This window comes from Macaca thibetana, chromosome 17 (assembly GCF_024542745.1).
Source record: "Macaca thibetana thibetana isolate TM-01 chromosome 17, ASM2454274v1, whole genome shotgun sequence".
Lineage (NCBI taxonomy): Eukaryota > Metazoa > Chordata > Mammalia > Primates > Cercopithecidae > Macaca > Macaca thibetana.
The window spans coordinates 53,607,585-53,631,352 of record NC_065594.1 but is presented as its reverse complement, the minus strand read 5'-3'; the positions used below and the strand labels follow the sequence as shown (position 1 = coordinate 53,631,352).

The 23,768-nt window shown below is 38.5% G+C and overlaps 1 protein-coding gene and 1 long non-coding RNA gene across 7 annotated transcripts in view; one reads left to right on the top strand and one right to left on the bottom strand.

Moving 5' to 3' along the window:
• Positions 1-23,768, bottom strand: part of LOC126940821 (uncharacterized) — a 616,457-nt gene that overhangs the window by 418,077 nt on the left and 174,612 nt on the right. The window lies entirely within an intron of this gene.
• The window catches only part of KLF12 (KLF transcription factor 12), a 621,954-nt gene that overhangs the window by 588,170 nt on the left and 10,016 nt on the right, over positions 1-23,768 (top strand). For all 6 annotated transcript variants that reach the window (XM_050766996.1, XM_050766994.1, XM_050766993.1 and 3 more), the window contains one exon: positions 3,904-4,061. In XM_050766996.1, the coding sequence (XP_050622953.1) occupies positions 3,904-4,061 (158 nt within the window). The remainder of the gene's footprint in view (positions 1-3,903; positions 4,062-23,768) is intronic.

The window sequence follows — 23,768 nt, the reverse complement described above, 5'->3', positions numbered from 1 at the left end:
CAATGTCCTAGGTTCTGGAAATACAAAATTACTTGGTACCAACAACTCGACTGTCACCTTTCCAGCCATGGACTTGGCTCAGACAAACCGCAGTCCACGGTTGTCGTCCACTTGCCGTGCCTGCTGACTGTGGATTTATGCTGGGGATCCCAGCACAACAGCAGCGCTCTAGGAGCTTGGACTGTCCTGTCACCTTCCTGTGTTCTTCATGTCCTTCTGCACTTCTGGTTCGCTGTTACCTCAGCTTCATTTACCTTCCTACCTTTCCACAAAAAAATCAAATCAGCAGTTCCGAAAGGCATAGCTTAGCTAGGATTCTTTGACGTGTGAAGATCTCTCTGCCATTTAGAAAGGGAAACCAAGGAGAAAATCGACCCATTGAATGTCATTTCAAAGACAGCTTTACTGGGCACAACTATTCATTGCATATATCCTTTTTAAAAATGATTTTTATTGTACAGATACCTTTAGGTATTTGTTCTTCATAATGTTCTAAAACATTTCACTTAACTCTTTTTTTGAGACAGGTCTCACTTTTTCACCCAGATTTGCATGCAGTGGCGTGATCTTGGCTCACTGCAACCTCTACCTTCCCGGCTCAAGCAATCCTCTCACCTCAACCTCCCAAGCAGCTGGGAGTACAGGCACATGCCACCACACCCAGCTAATTTTTGTATGTTTTTGTAGAGACAGGGTTTCACCATGTGTTACCCTGGCTGGTCTTGAACTCCTGAGCTCAAGGGATCTACCTACGTCAGCTTCGCAAAGTGCTGGGATTACAGGCATGAGCCACCACGCCCGGCTAATTTTTGTATGTTTTGGTAGAGACGGGTTTCACCATGTTGCCCAGGCTGGTCTTGAGCTCCTGAGCTAAGCGATCCACCTGCGTCAGCTTCCCTACGTGCTGTGATTACAGGCGTGAGCCACCGCACCTGGCCCACATTTCACTTTAGAATGAGGAAAACCAGGGCTGAGGTCCTATAGACAATCCACCTGTCTTCATTTTGATGTAAATTCAAAACAAACTCACAGTGAAGCAATTTCATGGCCTTCTGTAGCCTTTGTTTTTGTTTCCCTGCCTGCCGTGTGTTTGGTGGTTGATGGGCTGTGTTGCAGGATTACTTCATTGGTCCCTAAAGAAACATTCATTATGACTGAATTCTGATTTCAGGGTTTTTTTGGTTGGTTTTTAATTTTTTTATTTTTTTACCTTTCTCCTTATATACAGATAGCAAGATAAATAGCTAAAATCAATGAAACTCAGCAAAAGCCTCTGTTTGTGTGTTTATGCATAGTTACATTTAGACTTCTATATATTCATGTGTAGAAAATATTATACAAAAAAAGTGTTCTTATAGACTTTAAGTTATAACTTGCAGAAAACAAATACTCTATCATTTTCTCACTTTTAAAAGATGTTAAACATTGTACAACACTATGAATGACTTCCTTTTTTTCAGGAAAAAAAAGGAAGTGCCAAGATCAATATTTATTTTCATAACTACATATTCCAGAAATGAATTACTGTTGCTCTGTTATCACCACACAGCCTTACTTGTTCATGGGAATCAAACCCAGTGATAAAAATATACCTTGTCAGGAGTAACTACAGCTATTCTTACATGAGGCAGGCCAGCCACACTATTTTGACTCCTTTCACGATAGACCCCAATCCCTGCAACTGTGAGTCAATTATGTGGAAAGTCACAAGTCTACATTGATAAGAAAGCTGAAAAAGGTGGCTTGGCCATACATAACATGTGTTCTTTCATTCTACTAATGTAGATCTTGCATAAAACTGTTTGAGACACAGGTAGATAAATATTGTTTATATTTGACCTTACCCAACATAAAGCTTTGTTTGCCTAATTTATTAGTAAAAGGGAGAAGGTACGCTGAAATCTTAAGACACATGTGTGCAGAAAGAGACTTTCAGAAAAAAATTCACTGGAGCAGTATAAAAGTGCAAATTACAAGTAGTCTATGTGTCCATCACTTGGGAAATGGCAATGAATATTCACTGGACTCCCACCATATTTCATGTAACTGCATAGTCGGCAAACCACAGCTCATGGACAGAATACAGCCCACTGTTTTTTGGTTTGTTTGTTTATTTGTTTTGTAGAGATAGGGTCTCTCCTTCTTGCCCAGGTTGGTCTCAGATTCTTGGACTCAAGCGGTTCTCCTGCCTCAGCTTCCCAAAGTGCTGGGATTACAGGCTTGAACCACTGTGCCTGGCCAGCCCACTGTTTCTGTAAACAAAGTTTTATTGGAACATAACCACATTCATTTGTTTTTATATAATCTATGGGTGCTTTCATGATACAGTTGTAGAATTGATTAGTTACAACATAAGACTGTGTGGCCCTCAGTGTTGAAATAAAATATTTACTGTCTAGCCCTTGACAGAAAAAGTTCACTGACCCCTGATCTAAGTTGAAATGTCATCAACTGTGAAATGCCCCATTACTTTATGTACCACTAATAAAAAAAAATTACACCAGTAAAACTACAATAAGCCATCAATTGTAAGAAGCATTCTGATTTTAGAGATGGTTAAAATATTAAAAAATAGATCTTAAAATTGGTAAGTTATAAGTATATAGCACTTCAAATAAGTGAATTATGGCATTTATATCAACACGGATGAATCTCAAATGTTAAATGTTGAATAAAAAAATAAGAATAAAACAATTTGCAGAATGATATAAACAGCATGATATTATTCATATGACTTAAAAAACAAAAAAAAAGAATGTCTGTAAATGCAGGTGTGAATAGGTAAACAGAATTTAAAAGAATTGGAAAGAGGTAAAGAAAACTCAGGATAGAGGCTTTTCCCTGGAAGGAGGAGAAAGGACCAGGATCATGGTGGAAAACAAGAGGGGAATTGATCTTCATCAGTAATGTTCAACTTTTAAAAGAGGTGATTTACCAATAAAAATTAATTTTTAAAAGCATCAAAATGTGAACCAGCTGGAAGAAAATATGTCAAAATATTAACTGTAATACATTTTGTAGAGTAGAAATATGAGTGACTGCTTTTTTATTGTATGTCACTGTAATTTTAAAGAACGTCATGGATAACTAAAAGAGATGAGTCATTATTTCTGTCTCAATCGAAAGAGATTAAGATTTTTTAAAGTACATGTTAATCAATTACGTGACATTATAAACTAATCCTGTTTTTCTACTGGGGCATTCAGATTAAACAGCATGCAAGTCAGGGCCAAATTTCTTAGTTAAAACTTTTTTTATAATGGTGGTACAGCTAATCCTTAAAGACAATGCATGTTATTCCTCACCACAAAGCAACTCCAACTAGAAAAGTTAAATGTCAGGTGCGTTTCACCAAACAGAAATAACTTGTCATGATTCATGTTACTGATGTCATTCCTTTCAGCCGGACCTCACTTGTTTTGAAGTGTACCTTGTGATTTTACAGGAGTTTCTATGTTGTCACATGCAATGCAGACCTTCTTGTGACTTATTAAATGTATCATTTTGTCATTCATTTGTCTGTAGCAAGGCTTCTTATAATCTTCTCTATCAGGATATTCAGAAATTCAAAACCATGAGATGGTAATTTACCCCTACCAGATTGTTTCTTCTGATCATGAGGAAATACTCACCGACCACTGCTTTCGTTTGCTTTCAGTTTTTATTATTGTCGTTTGAAGCATGTCTTTCTCTCCCTTGGAGTGTTTTGCCAGAAAGAACTCACGCTGCCTGCCTTTTAGGATTCAAAAAGTGAGATATGCCCAAGAGCGTGGTAGCAAGAACTGTGGTCGTGTGGCCTTGAGTCTGTGAAGCTGTAGTGTCTGAGACAATGTTCCCATGCCACTAGAACCAAAACGGGGTGCTGTGCATCTCACCATGTAACTCCACTTTTTCTTTTTCCAGTTCAATTTCACCATTTAGTATTGAGAGCACAAGACGCCAGAGACGGTCTGAATCCCCAGACTCCAGAAAACGGCGTATCCACAGATGTGATTTTGAGGGATGCAACAAAGTGTACACAAAAAGTTCTCACCTGAAGGCTCACCGGAGGACACATACAGGTACCGCTCTGCAGGGCTTCTCACCTGTGAGCCACTGGGAGTCCATAAAGCGCCGGCCAGTTACCTCAGGAGCCTTTCGTACTCATTCAGCCTGTGTACCTCTCAAATCCGGTTCCCTCCTTCTAGGCGGAGTGTATTCTCTGTCTCGAGAAAGAGAGAAACTGGAGAAACCAATGAAGTATTTGAGCTTTTAGAATGCTGGGAACACAGTGATTTAGTAGTCTTTCTCATAATCAGCATCACCACTTAATCATTATATAGTCTATCAGTTTTAAAAAATGTCCACGTGGGACATAAAAGAGGAAGCTGAACAAAATTATTCTCTCTTAAAGTTAGTATTTTATCCATTCTTTTAGATGGTGCTTTTTTCTCTCCTCAAAACTCTCTCCCAAATAGCAAATAGGTAAGCAACTGGAAAATAAAAAATGACAGATACATAGCATTGTGGGAAGTTTTTACAAACATTCAGGCATAACTCCATTTGATTTGCACTGGTATTTTTTTATATAGGGAGAGGAGTTTTAGTATTGACAGTTTACAGAAAAGGAAATTGATACCATAATTGACTCACTGCCTTTGCCACTGTTCCCCTATCCATCTAGGAAATGAACTGGTGACTCTGCACTTAGCCCCTGCCCACCCCATCCTCTGCCTTCTGTGTCCCTCAGGTGGCATCCTCTGGCTTCCTGAGCTTCCAGTTCCTCCTGGATGCTTCTAGTGCAAGGCCCTGGCAAAAGACTGAAGATTGGAAGAGGGCGCCACAATTCCACCACCTCTTCTAAGAAGAGTGGTGACTGGACTGTGTGAAGCCCAAAGAAGCCGATAGAGCAGGGAAACTCATGCACACATTCCCAGTAAAACATGGCTCACAGCAAGCAAGTCCAGTCCAGTGTCTTTCCTTGACAGTGTCTGTCACTGACTGGAGGCTTCACATGTAACAGATTCCCGTCTCAGACATGTGAAAGTAACTGAACTCTGTAAACTGCCTCACAGCTTAGGTATCAAAATAATTGAAATTAGCATCCTTTTCCGTTTAGCCCATGTTACCTCTCTGCTCCCTATTCTTTTCCCTTTCCTACTTAATTAGAGACAGGGTCTCACTATGTTAGCCAGGCTGGTCTTAAACTCCTGGGCTCAAGTGGTCCTTCCACCTTGGCCTTTCAGAATTCTGGGATTACAGGTGTGAGCCACTGTACCCAGACTCCCTATTCTACTTATTCTAGATTCTTCCTTCTCTATGATACTGAGCTTCCCAACGAGAGGTTTTTATCTGTTTGTGAGGCTCTACTTTTAAGTCAGTTTCTTTATCATTAAGGCAAAGAATGAGTGTGAAGACATGGAAATTGAATAAGTATATTCCATCCTGGCCGGGTGCAGTGGCTCACGCCTGTAATCCTAGCACTTTGGGAGGCCGAGACGGGTGGATCACGAGGTCAGGAGATCGAGACCATCCTGGCTAACACGGTGAAACCCCGTCTCTACTAAAATACAAAAAAAATTAGCCGGGCATGGTGGCGGGCGCCTGTAGTCCCAGCTACTCAGGAGGCTGAGGCAGGAGAATGGTGTGAACCCGGGAGGCGGAGCTTGCAGTGAGCCGAGATCACACCACTGCTCTCCAGCCTGGGCGACAGAGTGAGATGCCATCTCAAAACAACAACAACAAAAAAAGTATATTCCATCCTACCAGTAGATAGTGAGGACAGATCATGGCAGGAAGTATGATTAGGCCATATTACTGACTTTATAGGAGCATTTCTGTTTTTTAAAAAATGACTTTCTACAATGATTCATCACATATTTTGAGTTATCCCTATTCTCTTTGAGCTTTCTGGAATACATATTAGCCTCATTTTCACACAGACACCTCTACTTCTCTTACCCAAGTGATGAACAGTGAAAGAGAGGAAAATTTGTAATCAGGTACTATTAAAGGATTGAACTCCATGCAGTATAGGATTGCATCTTACAGATTCTAACATATACCGTGAGAGCAGAGGAGACATCATTTATGCATTGTCATTCAGAACGATCTGAACCTGGAATGCTATGCTGAAGCAGAATTCATTAGCTTGGCTATTAATACAATGAAATCACAGACTCTAAGGGTCAGAATGAACTTTATATGTTACAGTCTAGTGTTTCCTAATTAGGGGAACCCCTTGCGTGTCATATTTCACAGAGAGCGAGTCACTGCTATGCAGTTTTCTGCATACTTATGTGTATTTTTAAAAATTTGTTCTTAACAACCAGATGGTTGTAGCTGTTATTATCTTTTTTGCACTTCTGACTGACTACTGTTCCCACATTAGTAGTTTAACCAACTCTCCTTAAGTGCCCTGAGTGGCCGCATATTCTTCTGCAACACAATCTGAAGGCAGAGTTCTCTCTTACAATGTCCAGTAGCCTCTTACAGTGCTGTTTAGGTCTTGGAATCTTCTGGTTGAACAGAATGACTCTAATGATAATGCTATAATTTTCACTCATTGGCCCCGGTGTTCCTCTCAACACTGTCATGAACCAACTCACATCTTAATTCTCCAGATCAAACACCTCCAGTTTTCTCAGCTGTGTCTTCATAGGTTCACTCCAGCTGATCATTGTGTCTTTTTAAGTTTTCATACCACAAATTGAGGGAACACATCCTGTGAATGGACTTCTCTTAATACAGGTGTACCTCAAGAAGTAAGTATTGTGGTTTCTCTATTCAGTTTTAGGCCGGGCGCGGTGGCTCAAGCCTGTAATCCCAGCACTTTCCAATGAAGTAAGTATCACATGGTGAAAGCTAAAAAGTCACACAAGCTTTTTTGAACCCGGGAGGCGGGCTTGCAGAGAGCTGAACCCGGCCACTATCCAGCCTACAAAAAAAAAAAAAAAAAAAAAAGTTGTGTTTACACTGTACTCAAGTGTGCAATAGCATTGTCTTAAAAAAGTACGTATCTTAATTAAAAAGCACTTTGTTGCTAACAAGTACTAACAAGTCATCTGAGCCTGTAGAGTCGTAATCTTTTGGCTAGTGGAGGGTCTTGCCTCTGGGTTGATGGCTGCTGACTGATCAGGGTGGTAGTTGCTAAAGGTTGGAGTGGCTGTGGAAATTTCTTAAGACAACAATGAAGTTTGCCACATCGGTGGACTCTTCTTTCATAGAAGATTTCCCTGTAGCATGTGATGCTGTTTCATAACATTTTACCCACCATAGAACTTCTTTCTAAATTGCAGTCAATCTTCCGATGCTTCTTTATCAACTAAGTTTATATAATCTAAATCCTTCATTGTCATTTCAACAGTGTTGACAGCATCTTCACTGGGAATACATTCCATTTCAAGAATCACTTTTTTTGTTCATCCATAAGAAGCAGTTCCTCATTCATTCAAGTTTTATCATGAGATTGCAGGAATTCAGTCACATCTTCAGGCTCCACTTCTAATTCTTTTTTTTTTTTTTTTTTTTTTTTTGCAACAGAGTTTCCCTCTCATTGCCCAGGCTGGAGTGCAATGGCGCAATCTCGGCTCACTGCAGCCTCCGCCTCCCAGTTTCAAGCAATTCTCCTGCCTCAGCCTCCTAAGTAGCTGGGATTACAGGCGTGTGCCACCACACCTAGCTAATTTTGTATTTTTAGTAGAGACAGAGTTTCTCCGTGTTGGTCAGTCTGGTCTCGAACTCCCGACCTCAGGTGATCCACCCACCTCAACCTCCCAAAGCGCTGGGATTACAGGCATGAGCCACCGCACCTGGCTCCACTTCTAATTCTAATTCTAATTCTCCTGCTGTTTCCACCACATCTGCAATTCCTTCCTCCTTGGAAGCCTTGAATCCCTCAAAGTCATCAATGAGGATTGAATCAACTACTTCCACATTCCAATTCATGTTGATTTTTGACTTATCATGAATCACAAATGTTCATAATGGCATCTAGAATGGTGAATCCTCTCCAGGGGTTTTTAAATTTAATTTGCCCGGATTCACAACAGGAATCACTAGCTATGGAGCTATAGTCTTATGAAATGTATTTCTTAAATGATAAGACTTAAAAGTCAAAGTGACTCCTTGATCCATGGGCTATGCATGTTGTGTTAGCAGGCAGGAAAACAACATCCATCTCCTTGTACATCTCATCAGAGCTCTAGGGTGACCAGGTGCATTGTCAATGAGCAGTAATATTTTTCAAGGCATCTTTTTTTCTGAGCAGTAGGCCTCAACAGTGGGCTTAAAACATTCAGTAAACCATGCTGTAAAATCCAAGCTTTGTTGTTACATTTATACAGCGTAAGCAGATTTAGCATTTGATTTAGCATAATTCTTTAAGGGCCCTAGGATTTTCAGAATAGTATATGAGCCTTGGCTTCAGCTGAACGTTACTAGCTCCATTAGTCCCTAACAAGAGTCAGTGTGTCCTTTGAAGCTTTAAAGCTAGGCATTGACTTCTTGTCTCTAGCTCGGAAAGTCCTACATGACATCTTTCAAGAGGAGGGTATATCATCTACACTGAAAATCTGTAGGTTAGTATGGCTACCTTCATCAGTGATCTTAGCTTGATCTTCTGGATAACTTGCTACAGCTTCTACACCAGCACTTGGTGCTACAACTTGCACTTATATGTTATGGAGACAGCTTCTGTCCTTAAACCTCATGAACCAACCTCTGCTAGCTTCCAGCTTTCCTTCTGCAGCTTTCTTACGTCTCTCAGCTTTGAAGAATTGAAGAGTTAAGCCCTTGCTCTGGATTAAGCTTTAGCTTTGGGGGATATTGTAACTGGTTTGATCTTCTATCCAGACCACTCAAACTTTCTCCAAATCAGCAATAAAACTGTTTTTGCTTTCTTATCATTTGTGTGTTAGCTGGAATAACATTTTAGTTTCCTTCTGGAACTTTTCCTTTGCTTTCACAACTTGGCTAACTGGCTCAAGAAGCCTAGCTTCCAGCCCGTCTCAGCTTCCAACGTGCCTGACTCGCTAAGCATAATCATTTATAGCTTTTGATTTAAAGTGAAAGATGTATGACTTTTCCTTTCACTTGAACACTTAGAGGTTATTGTAGGGTTACTAACTGGCCTGATTTCAATATTGTTGTGTCTCAAGGAATAGGGGGGCTCAAAGAAGGAGTGAGATGGGGTAGCAGCTGGTCAGTAATGAAGTCACAACACACACAACATTTATCTATTGAGTTCGCCATCTTGGGTACAGTTCATGGAACCCCAAAACAATTACAGTAGAAACATCAAAAGTCACTGATCACAGATCACCATAAAAAATATACTAATAATTTAAAAGTTTGAAATATTGCGACAGTTACCCAACTGTGACACAAAGATGCAAAGTGAGCACATGCTGTTGGGAAAATGGCACCGGTAGACTTGCTCGACTAGGATTGCCACAAAACTTTAATTTGTAAACACACACACAACACACAAACACACACACAATATCTTCGAAATGCAATAAAGTGAAGTGCAGGAAAATAAGATATGCCTGTATATGCAAAAATGGTGTTAAGTTTTTTAGCAGTTTACTCTCTCTACTAGGTTATCTAAATCAAAAACTGCTGACAACTGTATCTTGTCTAACCCTTGTATCTAAAATAGATTTCTTTTAAACCTAAGCATGCAATGTTTTATGTATGGTTGGAGCCATCCCTTAATGATGGCTTTGCTTGTAAGTAGTGTGTTCCCTATCACTGAAAGTGTTGAGGCACAGGCTGGAAATACAGGACAGAATCATTATTCTGAGGGTTGTACATACTTTTTCAAGTCTAAGAAATAATTATTTTATATTCATTTTCTTGATTTGGGCCCATTATTCTAATAAACTGAAATGACTTGAAAGTTCTCCCCACCCACTTTGCTTTTATTATTTTTGCTGTCTGTTTCAGCTTCTTCATCTATGCCAGGTAATTGATGAATGTATTGAATGGGATGCATTCAAGGAAAAAACCCAAAGACATGATCTGAGAGGTCTCCATTCAAATAGGTCTTAGTTCTTTAAACAGTAGCCAAAATCTACCTAGCTCTCCTGTTTCCAGCTCACATTTCTCTGCCTCACAGTTACATCTAAATTTCCATGTGAAATAGCTGCCCAAAACCAAGATATGTCAAATCCATTCATCCACTTAGCAGAGAGATAGTTACTATGTGCAGGCATGGCTTCCTTGAACTATTATCAGTCAAATAACATTATTTTTAAAAAGAAAGAAAGTGAAATTCTGTTGATTTTCTGTAACTAGTTCAGAATGAGCCCATCCTGACTTCTGATTTATAATTATGTATAAGATTTTATAACAGCGTTCAAAATGAAATCAAAACTAGTTCTCTAGGGAATCAGGTTGGTTTGCATGCTCTTAGTAAGTATCTTCTTAGCCTTACCTTTGCTTCAGGCATATTGAGTAAGTTACTTGTGTGTGACCAACACAATTAATTTGGAATTTGAGATTATAACAGTTGACTTATGAGAGCCATGCAGCCATGGGAGGGGAGTAAGTATCAGTGAGAAACTTCCTTTGAGATAGTTAATTTTGCCTTTAATGCTTGATCTTTTTGTACCATGTAAGTACCTAATAAGTCATCTTTTTATTTACAACTTAGTAACTTACACATATTTGTAGGTATTTGAAAGAGGAACATTTTCTAGATATTAGCAAAGAATTTAGAGTAGTAAAAGAAATGCTGAGGAGTGCCTTTCTAAATTAAAAATAAATATATTTTCATGAATGTACAGTTTAGATAACAACATGAAGATGTGACCAAGTATTTTTTAATGACCTGCTTGTGCTTAATCATTTAAGGCAAAACTATATCTCAGCCGTCATATACACATTATTGTCAGCAGGTAAATTATATCCACTGTCTCAATTGTGGGTCTCTGTGCATGAAGCAGTTTACAGAGTATTTTTTTAAATATTCATATTCAAAAATAAATATTAGTACTTAAATGAGCATGCACTGCCATTTAAATTAATATGGTCATTTAAATATGTGCTGTACAAAACAATTATGCACTATGGATTCCCTCACATTAAGAATTCTATTGCTTACTAACTGATTTGCATTTGAATTTTAGAAGAAAATAATTTTGTGAATTTGGTTTTGCTATTTAGAATTCTCACTATTTTCTAAAAAATAAATGATCTAGTAATTTCTACAATGCAGTACAAGCAAGTAGCATTCAGGCATCAGTGATTCCTGCAGCCACTAGATGGCGCACCAGAACCAGATGTTGGGTCTAGTCTAGCAGAGGGTCTGAAAAGAAGAAACTAGAACTCTCACGGTATATATGACATGACATTAAAATGGAACAATGACACTGACATTATCAGTGTTCTGCAGAATATTACAATTTAATGATGAAGTTTTAAAAAGGCAAAACAAAGATAAAATCAGATTTTTTTGCAAAGGAATTGCAATATGTAAAAATAGTCTGTTTCAAATGAATCTGGAAATATTTTCTATCCCCAATTGACATACTGTTCTCTAATAAATTTGTGGGGCCCTGTAAGTAATCCCGTAGAATACTCATTTTAATTCGTATGAAAACCATATACCTATGACCTTAAAAATTAGTAAACTTAAGGTAGTCACGTTTCTTAGGAATTATTCATATCTGAATTTTGTACATAAAGGAAGTTTTTCATATAGACACTTAAAAATATTAAGCAATTATGATTTAATTGTTTCCAGAGTATGTTCTTCCCAACCTTTATGAAACCACACATTATTTCATATTTTTTCTATTGATGAATGAAGCCTCTGTAATTAATATCAAATACTGTATAACATTTATTCCATTAATTATATTTGATTACGTATTTGGAATGCACATACGCATATGTACACACGCCCCCTCCACACAGTGATCCTAAATGATTGCAGATTCTGTCCTTTCTCACTTTCTTACTTGTCTCATCATTTCTTGCTGCTATTCCTGTATTTCTCGCTTCTAATTTGAATCTTCATCTTCATTTACTGGATGAGATTCTGAAGTGGTTTGAGGATATTCCTACAAAGAAAATCAGGGGCTTTGTGACAGCTGTGCATCCTGGTGGCCTTTTGTTCGCAGGTGCTTGTGGTTGCTAGGTCTTAACTTCAGATGAGTGAGTGCTGCTGTTCATGACTTCACATCTGTATTCATTAATTAAATAACTCATTCCACATAAAGCTCCATTTCAGACCCCCCCCCCATCTAGGTTCCTTGTTAGATAAAGCATAGGGCTTAGTGATGCCAAGATAATAAATCATTTAAGAGCACACTGACATTTTTCAAGGAAAAAATCCTCTCCCTATAAGTTGTTTGTAAGTCCTGATCAAATAGCTCGTGAATATGAGCTATATTGGTAACTGCTGAGATATAAGAAAATATAATAGAAATATCACCAAACTTGAAGTCCAGAGACAAAAGTTTCAATCTGTCTTTGGCCTCTAACTGACTGGTGAACTTAGACAAACTACTCGTGTGAATTATTCTCAGGTTTTCTTTTTTACCTTTGAACACAAACATAGCTCTTCTAGTGCCTTACATATCCTCATCACACGTCTCCCTGGAAAGGAGCAAGATTAGGGCACGTGAACACGGGCAGGTATTAGGAAAGCAGTAGAGCTGGGGTTGAAACTCTGGTTTCTCTCAAGCCTATGCTTGTTCTTACATCTGGTCTCAGACTAGTTTGCTGATAACCTACGAGCCTTCTCTCTTCACTGGAACCATGTTCCTATGCATGTCTACCCAGCAGTACCTACCCGTTCAGCATCGACCCTTCAGGGATGGTAAAGTAATGAGAGAGCAAGAGACTTTAATCTGTTTTCAAGGCTTTAATTAACATAGACTGGTCTCTCTCCGTAATCTACTAAAATTTTGTTAGAAGCCAGTGAGAAGATGTGGGCCAAAAGCATTAATCATTAAATAAAATTAAATAGACTGCTCTGGAGTGCTTGTTTGGCACACAGCTCTTTGAATGTAATGGTGTCATGTACAAATGAAGACAGCAAGGAGTCCTAAATCTGGTGGGAGAGACGGCCTCATTCACACATATCCAGCATGTAAAATAATACGTATAGGAAAGCCCCGAGTGAGCTCTATGCCAGTTGCTACAGCAGCACTGAAGGGGTCATTCGTCCTGACTGGGGGGATGCAGCAAGCATCACCTGCCTATGCAGGCAAGCATGTTTCAGTGCCACCTCCAACAAGGAAAACAAAAAATTTGGATTGGTAACAAAATGTTTTGCAGGTGTAGCACTTATTTTCGTTAATGGGGAAGGGAGTCATTTTAACCTATCACGGAGAGTTACTGTTTAGAGACATATGCTTAAGATTTACAATGATTGGAATGTAGGCAACCATTCTGTACATAGTTGATCAAATTTTGTTTTAAAAGTTTTACCTTATTTTTATTTAAAAAATAAGTTGATCTTTTTTCCTATATTTAGAAAAGACTTCCAAACCTATCAATTATTATTTTTATTTGAAAAAATAAGTTGATCTTTTTTCCTATGTTTAGAAAAGACTTCTAAACCTATCCATTATTACCTCATTTAAATAAATAAATTACTAAATGAGTTGTTTCATAATTCTGTTTATGTTCGCACATAAATTATCAATGACGGTACAAAGTTAAATATGCCATGGGATTTTTTGGTTTTTTTTTTTCCTGAGATGGAGTCTCACTCTGTCGCCAAGCTGGAGGAGTACAGTGGCATGATCTCGGCTCACTGCAACCTCCACCTCCTGGGTTCAAGCGATTCTCCTGCCTCAGCCTCCCAAGTGGCTGGGACTACAGGTGCTTGCTAATTTTTGTATTTTTAGTAGAGATGGGGTTTCACCATGTTGGACAGGATGGTCTCGATCTCATGACTTCGTGATTCACCTGCCTTGGCCTCCCAAAGTTCTGGGATTACAGGACGTGAGCCACCGCGCTCGGCCTCCATGGGATCTTTATAGTGTCTTCGTGACATCATTCTCCTTCCTTTGCTTCTGGCTTTATTTTATCCGTACATCCATCAAAGCTGGGTTATATAAAAGGTATGGAATATAGTGTCTTCAGTCTTTCTACTTTCTCTCGTTCTGCCTAAGAATAACTGGATTTGAGTGTTGGTCATCTTATCCTAAATGGTAAAATTAACTGCTACTAATATAAAATTTGTGGTTTTAATGGAATTATTAAAGACAATAAGAAATTGTATTTTGATAGAATATAAATTCCTCATTAAAAATATGTAAAAATAGGGTTGGGCACATTGGCTTACACCTGTAATCCCAGCACTTTGGGAGGCTGAGGTGGGAGGATCACCTGAGGTCAGGACTTCTAGAACAGCCTGGCCAACATAGCAAAATCCATCTCTACTAAAATTACAAAAATTATCTGGGCGTGGTGGCATGCCCCTGTAGTACCAGCTACTCGGGAGTCTGAGGCAAGAGACTCGCTTCAACCTGGGAGGCAGAGGTTGCAGTGAGCTGAGATCATTCCACTGCGCTCCAGCCTAGGTGACAGAGCAAGACTCCCATCTCAAAAATAAATAAATAAATAAATAAATAAATAAATAAATAAATAAAATGTTGATTCATAATGCTCGTGATAATTCAATTTAAAATCTCCATAACCAAGAATAATAGAATTGTAAGAAATATATTTTAATGTTAAAATAATGCTCATTTGAGCAACAAAATACAAGGCTCAGTCACATGTTACTAATTTTAGAGGTTTAAAACAAAATATTTGTTCGCAGACTAGAACTGCAAGTGGCACTAGTATTAAATGATACCTCACAAATATATTTTTCTTTTCAAAAGTATGTATTCTAATTCATTAGACAAGAAAACATTATAGAATAGATAGAATGTAAACAGTATATTCTCTTTGTCTCACAAAAATAGATTACTCTTTTGTTGACTCTCCTATGTTCTATTTTTAAAAGAACAAAGTATTTAAATTAAAGTAGTTTCACTCATTTGATCAGTAAGTCTCTATTAGCACACAGCACTAATGTGTTAGTCCCCGGGGATACAGTGGTGAGAAGGCTCAAAGCCATCCTCAGTGTGGCACTGCTGAGTGAGACAGAGAGGAAAACCGTTCAATCACAGTGTGGTGGGAAGAGAGTGTCTCAGGGTACTGTGGGACCAACAAGTGGCATGATCAGATTATCTTTCAAAAAGTTTTCTTTCTCTACAGCATGGACAATAAATTGGTGTGCCTAGGAGGCAAGACGGAGAAACAGAATCATTAGAAACTGGTCTTGGTAAAAGGTGGAAAGGACCTAAAGCAAGGTAGACCACCACTGTGGGGATAAACTGGGAAGACTGCTGGATAGATTTTGGAAGGCAGAACTGACAGATGTAATTATTAGAGCAGGGCAGGCAGGGGGAATCACACAGAGGGAAGAGTCCAAGAAATCTCTCCAACTGGAGACACTGATGATTTGGTAACTGAGTAGATGGAGTTATCATTTTTCCAGATAGCAAAACTGGAAGAGGAACATGTTTAGGTGGTAAATGCTGAGGAAGGTTTGGTCGTGTTGAAGATGCTTTCAGACCGCCAATTGGAAATGTCCTGTCTCCCTCTCTGGCACTTAGGAGAGAGACTGAGGTATAGCTGCTTAGGAGCCTTTCCCTTATAGGTTGTATTGGAAGCCGTATGAGCCAAGAGGAACATCTGCCAGGTTAGAAGTTAAGTCAAAATCTTGGGAAACATTTATGTGACAGGTAAAGGAAGAGGTCCTGCAAAAGAAACAGAGGAAAATGTAACCAGTCACATAGGAAAAGAAAGGTCACTACATAGAAATGGAAACTCAGAACAGCCAAATAAAATATTGTCTTTTGACCTTGAACTTTTTACTTACACTGAAGTTCACTTTTATTGTGGGATATTTTAGTTCATTTATATTGGATTTCTGAGTGAGAAGGGCTAGCCTGTTTTTGTTAATACCATTGCCTGTCCTGTGAGTAGTAGCTCACATTTGCAGTCTCCATGCCCAGTTCTGACCAGATATCCTGGTTTATGACAGTACTAATTTAAAATGTTGAGAGGCAGGGTGAGTGGTAATTGAGACACATGCTAACTGGGTGATGACACTGGGTGAAGTGGGGTTAGTTATTGCAACGACTTCATTAAGAAGTTGTCCAAATTAAATGAGGTAACATCCATAAAGCTCTTAGAGCAAAATATGATACATGGAAAGTACGATATGCTTTAGCAAATATAATTTTTATCAACGATACTTATTAGAGAATATGCAGTATTATTTAGAGGAGGAAAGAAGGAACCCACTTGGTCTTCATAATACCTAATGAAAAAGATAGTCAATTAATTCAATCCAGGCAATTCAGTAGAATGGAGACTGGCATATTGATTACTTATTTGATTGAATTGACAGGACCAAATGGATATTATATAATAGATTGGTCTGCTTGGCCTATAGTAGCTTTATAGTTTAAAATGTTAAGAAAATCAGCATAAGGATTGGCGTCCACGTACCCCAAAACCATAATTAATTGCTGAAGAAACAGCAAACAGGATCTATTTTTAACTTTATATTATTTATATTTCTTTATAAAAACAGATATACCTTGAATTTTGTAAATATAAAATATCCTTTATTGAGTGGGTATTATTTGCCAGGTATGTAGTGTGTGTATTTTTGAGTTTCACAGCAGTGCTGTAGGAGTAAATGGTATTCCTATTTTACAGATGAGGAAACTGGGAAGCTTTCAGAAAGCTTAATTTTTTGGCCTTGGATCGATTTCATATAGGTGACTAAGCCTGCATATGGCTGTGTGCTCTTTCAGATTTCAAAACCTGTGGTATTTTATGCTGCCTTAACCTATGAAGAGGTATAGCCGCCTGGTCTATCTGTAGACAAGTCAGGAGCCTTGTAATCTCAGCTCTTTCCTGGCCTCTAGGTTTCAGTTTCCTCGTCTTGAAAGTACCTAATTTCCTTCCAGATCTAAATTCTGTGAACTTTCATGAACTAATGTAACAGAAACCAGAAGACAAGATAGGAATCTTGATTCTGGTTTTTTTCCTCATATGCAAATACCATTCCTCAAGTGAAACAGATTGTCACAGCAAATACGTTGAGCCTTGAATGTAATGAAGCTCATTTGTCAGTGTCTGGGGCCCCGTAACTTTATAAAAGTTAAACAGGGACACGTTTCAGAAATGCACTTCTGAACCTAAGAAAATGCCTGTGCTTCCTGTTGCAAAAGGTGTTCCTTTTCAGTTGCTTGAGAAAATAATAGAGAGGCTGATGAGAACATGGGTGTTTTGTTTAACACAGGCTTTTTCGAACTGCACATTCCTCTTATGTGCGTTGCTCACATGTCATTTTAATATGAAAGGGCACCTGTCTTTTGTCTCAGTACACATTTACCTTTCAGCATTTCAGATGGCGAAATGGGAGGTACCTGAAAAAGTTATTTTTGTTTGGTGGGTTTTGGGAATTCATTCAATACCTGGTGTTTTCTTTAGACTTTATTCTGCCTTCTGCTGGGTAAATGTCATGGAAATGCACTTAGTGACTCTTAATCCTTTTCTTTAACCAAAATTGAAAGAGACAGTCGTTTTCATAACAAATCAGTTAGTTATTTCAAGGAAAAAAAAAAAAACCTGATGTGAGTTTTTATTTTCCCAGAACACTTATTCTATTTATATAATACCTACATTTTTATATGCTGCATATGCATACGTAGTTGTATTTAACATGAACTCCGCACTGGAGTTAAAGAGTTTTTAGGATGAACAATAACAACCACACCTCCCTCACCCTTTTTTTTTTTTTTTTTTTTTTTTTTTGGTATATTGTGTTTTTTTAACATTTAGAGAACTATTTCACTTTAAAAAATAGATGCGCTTCTTATTAGTGTTGGTTAACTTGTTTCTTTTTCAGAAATTTTTCTAGTTTAGTCCAGGTTTTTCACAGAACTGGAGAAGCACAGATTGTGCTGAAAATGGTCATATTCTTTTTTAAAAAATACAAAAGCTGGAAACAGCCTAAGGATTTATCATGGGACATAGAGACCATCCCTTCAGAATTGAAGACCTAGAAGTTAATGAACTATACACCAAGCACTGGCATGGGATCACCCAGCTAGACACCTGCTACCCAACTAGTGTTCTTTGATTTTTTCTCTTTACATCAAAAATGTAATGTCTCAACTTAAGAAAAAATTATTAAGATTTATTGGCAAATAAATGCACAATACCTTTTTCTGTAAGTTTGCTATTTCATAGATTTAATACAAGAAACCAAAATCAAAGATGATCAAATCAAAGTGAAGTCAAAACTTTAGATTATTCAGAAAAATATAAACACATTTTTAAAGACTCTTGTCAAAAGGGATTAACTGTGTACTCGTGAGTTGGACAAAAGGAGCAAGGAAGGTAGGTAGGCTATTTTTATTTTTAGCTTATTTCCAGAGAAAACAGTTTTGAATAACACATTAGCACATTCCTCTTATGTGTGTTGCAGAATTCACGTAATTTGAGGAATTCTAATTTAAATGAATTTAAGGGAAATGCATTATTTCTAAAGAAATTAATAGAAATCAAGTTTCTGATCACCATTGTCAACCTGATGCAGAGTCGCCCGGGTGCAGCAGCAGCCCAGGCCCTGGTAGGGGTCTGATTCCATTTATTGTCCCAGCCAACTCTTTCCATAGGAACATTTTCATGGAAAATTCACCATTCTGTCCCTGCTGCTGACTTTTTTAAAATTAAATTTAGCTTTCTATTTTCTAACAAGTTTTTAAAGGAAAGAAGACAAAAAGGACAATTCTGTCCTTTATTATATCCTTTCAGGGCTCATTTACACATACTACTGGATATCTTACAAACTTAATTATCATTCCAATTAGTTTTTTACTCTCATCATGAAGTTAGTTTCTGCTTTCTTAATGTGTTTATAAGATTGTGCGCTTTAAATTGCTTCAAAGCACAAGCATAAGATACAGTGTGCCGTTAAAACACAATGCAGTAGCTACTCAAATTTTTGGTATCCATTTCTAAAATTTGACTAGTCTAAGGAGAGCACTTACAGACTTTCTTTCCTGTTTTTTTTTTTTTTTTTTTTTTTTTTTTTTTTTTTTTTTTTTTTTAATGAAATACTAGGCACTGGGTGCGTATAATGAAAACATAGGTCTCTCTTGAGCTCTCTGGCTGGGCACAGTAGCCATCTTCTCTTCCCCTACCCCCATATATCAGCCTCTTAATTTTGAGGAGAGAGTTGAAGATCTTGTTTTTTTTTCAAGCATGGTGAGAGAATGCTTAAATTCCAGTTTCATTAATGGGGCAATGGGAGCAAAGAATATTATGCATAAGATTTGTGGGGGGATCATAAAAGTACATGTTTTTATAAGGATAATTTTATCACTTAGATAATTAAATTTGCTGTTTTCTGGTATACTTTCTTCCCCCTCCCCCCATAGGGAAGGTTTGCATTCCTTATTATATGTCTTCATTAGTTACTTAGCCCCAAGTAGCTTATAAATTTTTATTTTTTTATTATTTTTTCTTTTTAATTTATATATTATTTATTTTTTTTTTATTTTTTTATTTTTATTTTTATTTTTTTTGAGACAGAATCTTGCTCTGTCACCCAGGCTAGAGTGCAGTAGCACGATTTCAGCTCACTGCAATCTCCGCCTCCTGGGTTCAAGGGATTCTCGTGCCTCAGCCTCCCAAGTATTTGGGACTAGAGATGTGTGCCACCACACCCAGCTGATTTATTTATTTGATAGAGATAAGGTTTTGCTATATTTCCCAGACTGGTCTTGAACTCCTGGCCTCAAGCAATCGATCCTCTCACCTCAGCCTCCCTAAGTGCTGGGTTTACTGCCATGAAACACTGCATCTGGCCTAGCTTATAATTTATATATCATTTTTATTGATTTTATTCATGGAGTAGGGAAGTATCTGCCTCTTGTATTTCTGAGGCCTCTTCCGTTGCTTTTCATGATTGTTTAGTACACTTGATCACACTTCACTTGCACGGTTTCCCCACTCTACATTTGTGGGCTCAGACAAACCCTTGCTCTACCAGGTGCTATTTTCCCTGCTGCTTCTGCCTTTAAAATAGCCACCTTAGAAACAATTCCAAACATCTCAGCTTCTACTTTCTGATCCTTCTCATGTTGTAACTCCACTTCCCAGACTCAATAGGAGGGTAACTCATTCGTGTTCCCAGTGGCTATTTTAACACAACTGTATTTAAAGGAGCTGGAGATGAGGCGGGGCGCCATCATTATGTAGAATCCTTACTTTTGGTTACCAGGTGAAGTATAGAGAGGCACTCCTGAACTTCAGGCCATGTGACTTTCACCTTCATAGGTGAGGTTATTGTACTTTATTTATGAGCAGAAGATTCTGAGGGTATTTTTAGGTCTGATTGAGTTGAGTGAGCCTTTTTCAATTTTTTTTGTAATTTTCATTTTTTAAAATTATTTATTTTTATAATTTGGAGGCGGGGTCTTGCTCGGTCACACAGGCTGGAGTGCAGTTGCATGATCATAGCTCATCTGTAGACTGGAAGTCTTGGTCTCAAGCAGTCTTTCACCTCAGCTTCCCAAATCGCTGGGGCTGCAGGTGTGAGCCACTGCACCTGGCTACGTTTTTTTATTTTTATTCTTTTTAGAGATTGCAGGGACAGGGGTCTCACTGTATTGCCCACGATGGTCTCGAACTCCTGGCCTCAAGTGGGATCTTCCTGCCTCAGCTTCCCAAGTAGCTGGGATTATAGGCCTGAGCCACTGTCCTCAGTGGGCGAGTCTTTTAACAGGGTCACTCATTTCCTGTTGCCCAGAAATCAATTTGAAGTTTTTGAAATATCATGTGTGTTTATTACTGAGAGGACTGTTAGAATTTGAATCAGGGATCCTAATTTGAGATTAAGTGATTGAACTGTAACTAAAACATTCCCTCACCTACCCATTTCAAACTCCCAATGTGTAATATATAACCCCAGTTCAACAAGCTAACATATTCATGAAGCTTACCAAAAGCAGAGATGGCCATCTCTTATAATCAGGGGTTGGCAAACCCTTTCCATAGAGGACTGGATAGTAAAGGTCTTAGGCATTGAAGACCGTACATTATATGTTACAACTACTCAACTCTTCCATCTCTAGAAAACAGCCAGAATGATGTGTAAATAAATAAATGTGGCTGTGCTCTGATAAAAACTTATTTATGGACACTAAAATTTAAATTGTATATAATTTTTATGCATAAAATATTCCAATTGTTTTTTCAATCTTTAAAATTGTAAAAGTGCAGACCACAGCTTACTAACCCCTGCTCTAGATTTTCAAGTGGAAAGGGCATAACTACCATTATTAAATAGCCAACATGAAAATAAAAGTATGGTATCATTTTAAGGAAAAAACTGGAGAATTTTAAGTGACTAAATTGGAAGTACAAAAAAAGCTAGACAGTACCTGAGGTATAAATCGTCTCTACCTTGGTACCAGCCTCTCACATCCTTGTTAAGATGAGCCTGGAAATTCTTGTCTACCGCCCCTCCCCAGGTGCACCCCTGTTACAGAGCCCCTTCCTCCACTATCTGGAATGTCCAGGGCAGGATCCAGCAGCTTATCTTTTCTTTTCTTTCCCCCTCCCCTCCTCCTTCCCCTTCCGCTTTCCTCTCTCTTTTCTGTCTTCCTCTCTTTCTTTCTTTCTTTCTTTCGGGGTTGTACTCTGCCACCCAGACTGGAGGGCAGTAACAGAGTCATAGCTCACTGTGGCCTGGACTCAAGCAATTCTTCTGCCTCAGCCTCCCCAGTAGCTGGAACTACAGGTACATGCCACTGAACCTGGCTTATTAAAAAAATAAATAAATTTCTGTAGAGACAGGATGTCACTTTGTTGCCCAGGCTGATCTTGAACTCCTGGCCTGAAGTGATTCTCCCACCTCGGCCTCCCAAAGTGCTGGGATTACTGCCGTAAACAACCACACCCAGCCAGTTTATCTAATCCCATGTGCCACTTCCTGACCCAGAGAGAAACACATCCTCCTACTACACAACTGAGCAATGCTCATCTCCAGTGAAGATGAAATTTTATTGTTTTCTTTCTAGGCCTTCCACTCTCTCTAGCTGGTTCTATAGCAACACAGGAAATAGCTAAGAAATGGCTGTCAGTGACCAACATAGAACTAGCTCAGCTCAGTGTACCAAAGATGGATGTATTTTTGAAAAGATGAATTATATCAAGCTCAGCTTATTAGAATCCATGCTCATAGTATAAATTTCAAAAACATGTAGACATGACATGTAACCCATAAAAGCATGTAGGTAATAATACATACTATATAGTAGACCTCCAATCTTTTTAAGTTAGGAGTTTTGCCGATTTTTGTTTAATTTCTGTCAAACTTTGGTCGGTACACATATGCAAATACAGTTTTGTCTCCATGGGACAACCACAGTGAATCAGAAGTTGAGGTTTGGTGTCAATCCAGGCAGTAGGCTTTTTCTAAAAAGGAGCCCTTTCAGAAAAACCTAGAGCAACCTGGGGCCACAATTAGTGCATCAGTATTTCTAGATTTAACAGGCCTGAACTATTCACTCTCTTCTGAAAGGGCTGCTTGATCCTGTAAGAATCCACATAGACAGCATTGATTTAACAGTTGAATGAAAAATGTTGGGTCCAGTTTGGTCTAGTTTTCCCACGTAGGCATTACCTGCACATCTCATTTACAAGGTCCTATAGTTTCCCGTATATGTTCCTATGTGTGTGTATTTGTGTGTGTATGTTGCAGTTTTATTAACACATTCAAGTACTTGCTTGGCAGCTATTCTAGGCTCCCGCGATAGTGAAATAGTGGAGGCAGAGTAGTCCCAGATCTCCAAGTATTTGGAAACTGGTAGAGAAGGGCACCTAAATGAAATCTTTATGGTATATTGTGATAGGTGATGTCATAGAAATAGGAAGTGAATAATTTCAGAGTACCTAGTGTCACCTAAGAAAGTGACACTAACTCTGTCTGAGGATGTGACAACATTTAGATGGGGTAAGGATTATCCATTCCACTGTAAAATAGTGAAAAGCGCTGGATTGAGAGCCATGCAATCTTTTTACTGACTTTGAGTAATGTTACTACCTTAAGCCTCAGTTTTCTCATCTGTAAAGTGGTGTCAACAATACTCACTTTGTAGCTTCATGCATGGGGAACAGCAGATAGCTCCTTCCCTATCTTAGACTCTTTTCACCAGAGGCCATGTGTGGCCAAGAAGCACATTGTAGACAGTTGGGTGTAAGGGGCAGAAGAGATCAGTGTTTGTGGGGTCGCATGGGGACAGGCCTCCCATTCTGAATGAGAGCCAGGAAAACAGCACACCTGGGTCAACTATTGTCCCACTCCCACTGGGAGCTCATTTGGACAATGGCTAGTGTATCTTTTCCCAGCACAGCCTTTGCATATTTTACTGTCCTTACAAGTTGACTGAGGGACCCGGTCAAATTACATACTTATTCAGACAGCTTTTCTCTGTGAATTTTAGCTCTAGGACCAATGTGATGATTTCTCAGGGCTTACCCTGATTCTTAAGTCCTGAAAAATGTATTTAAACTTTACTCTATTAAGACATCTAGGATTTTCCCCCAAAGAACAAGCAAAAAGTAGGTGTCTATGAGCAATATGTGCTTAATACCTGATATCTGGGGGTAGTAGAGTACATTATTGTTCAGTAAAATTTTGTGTACATTCTTGGACATTGTGTTTTAAAATTGCCTTAAGCCAT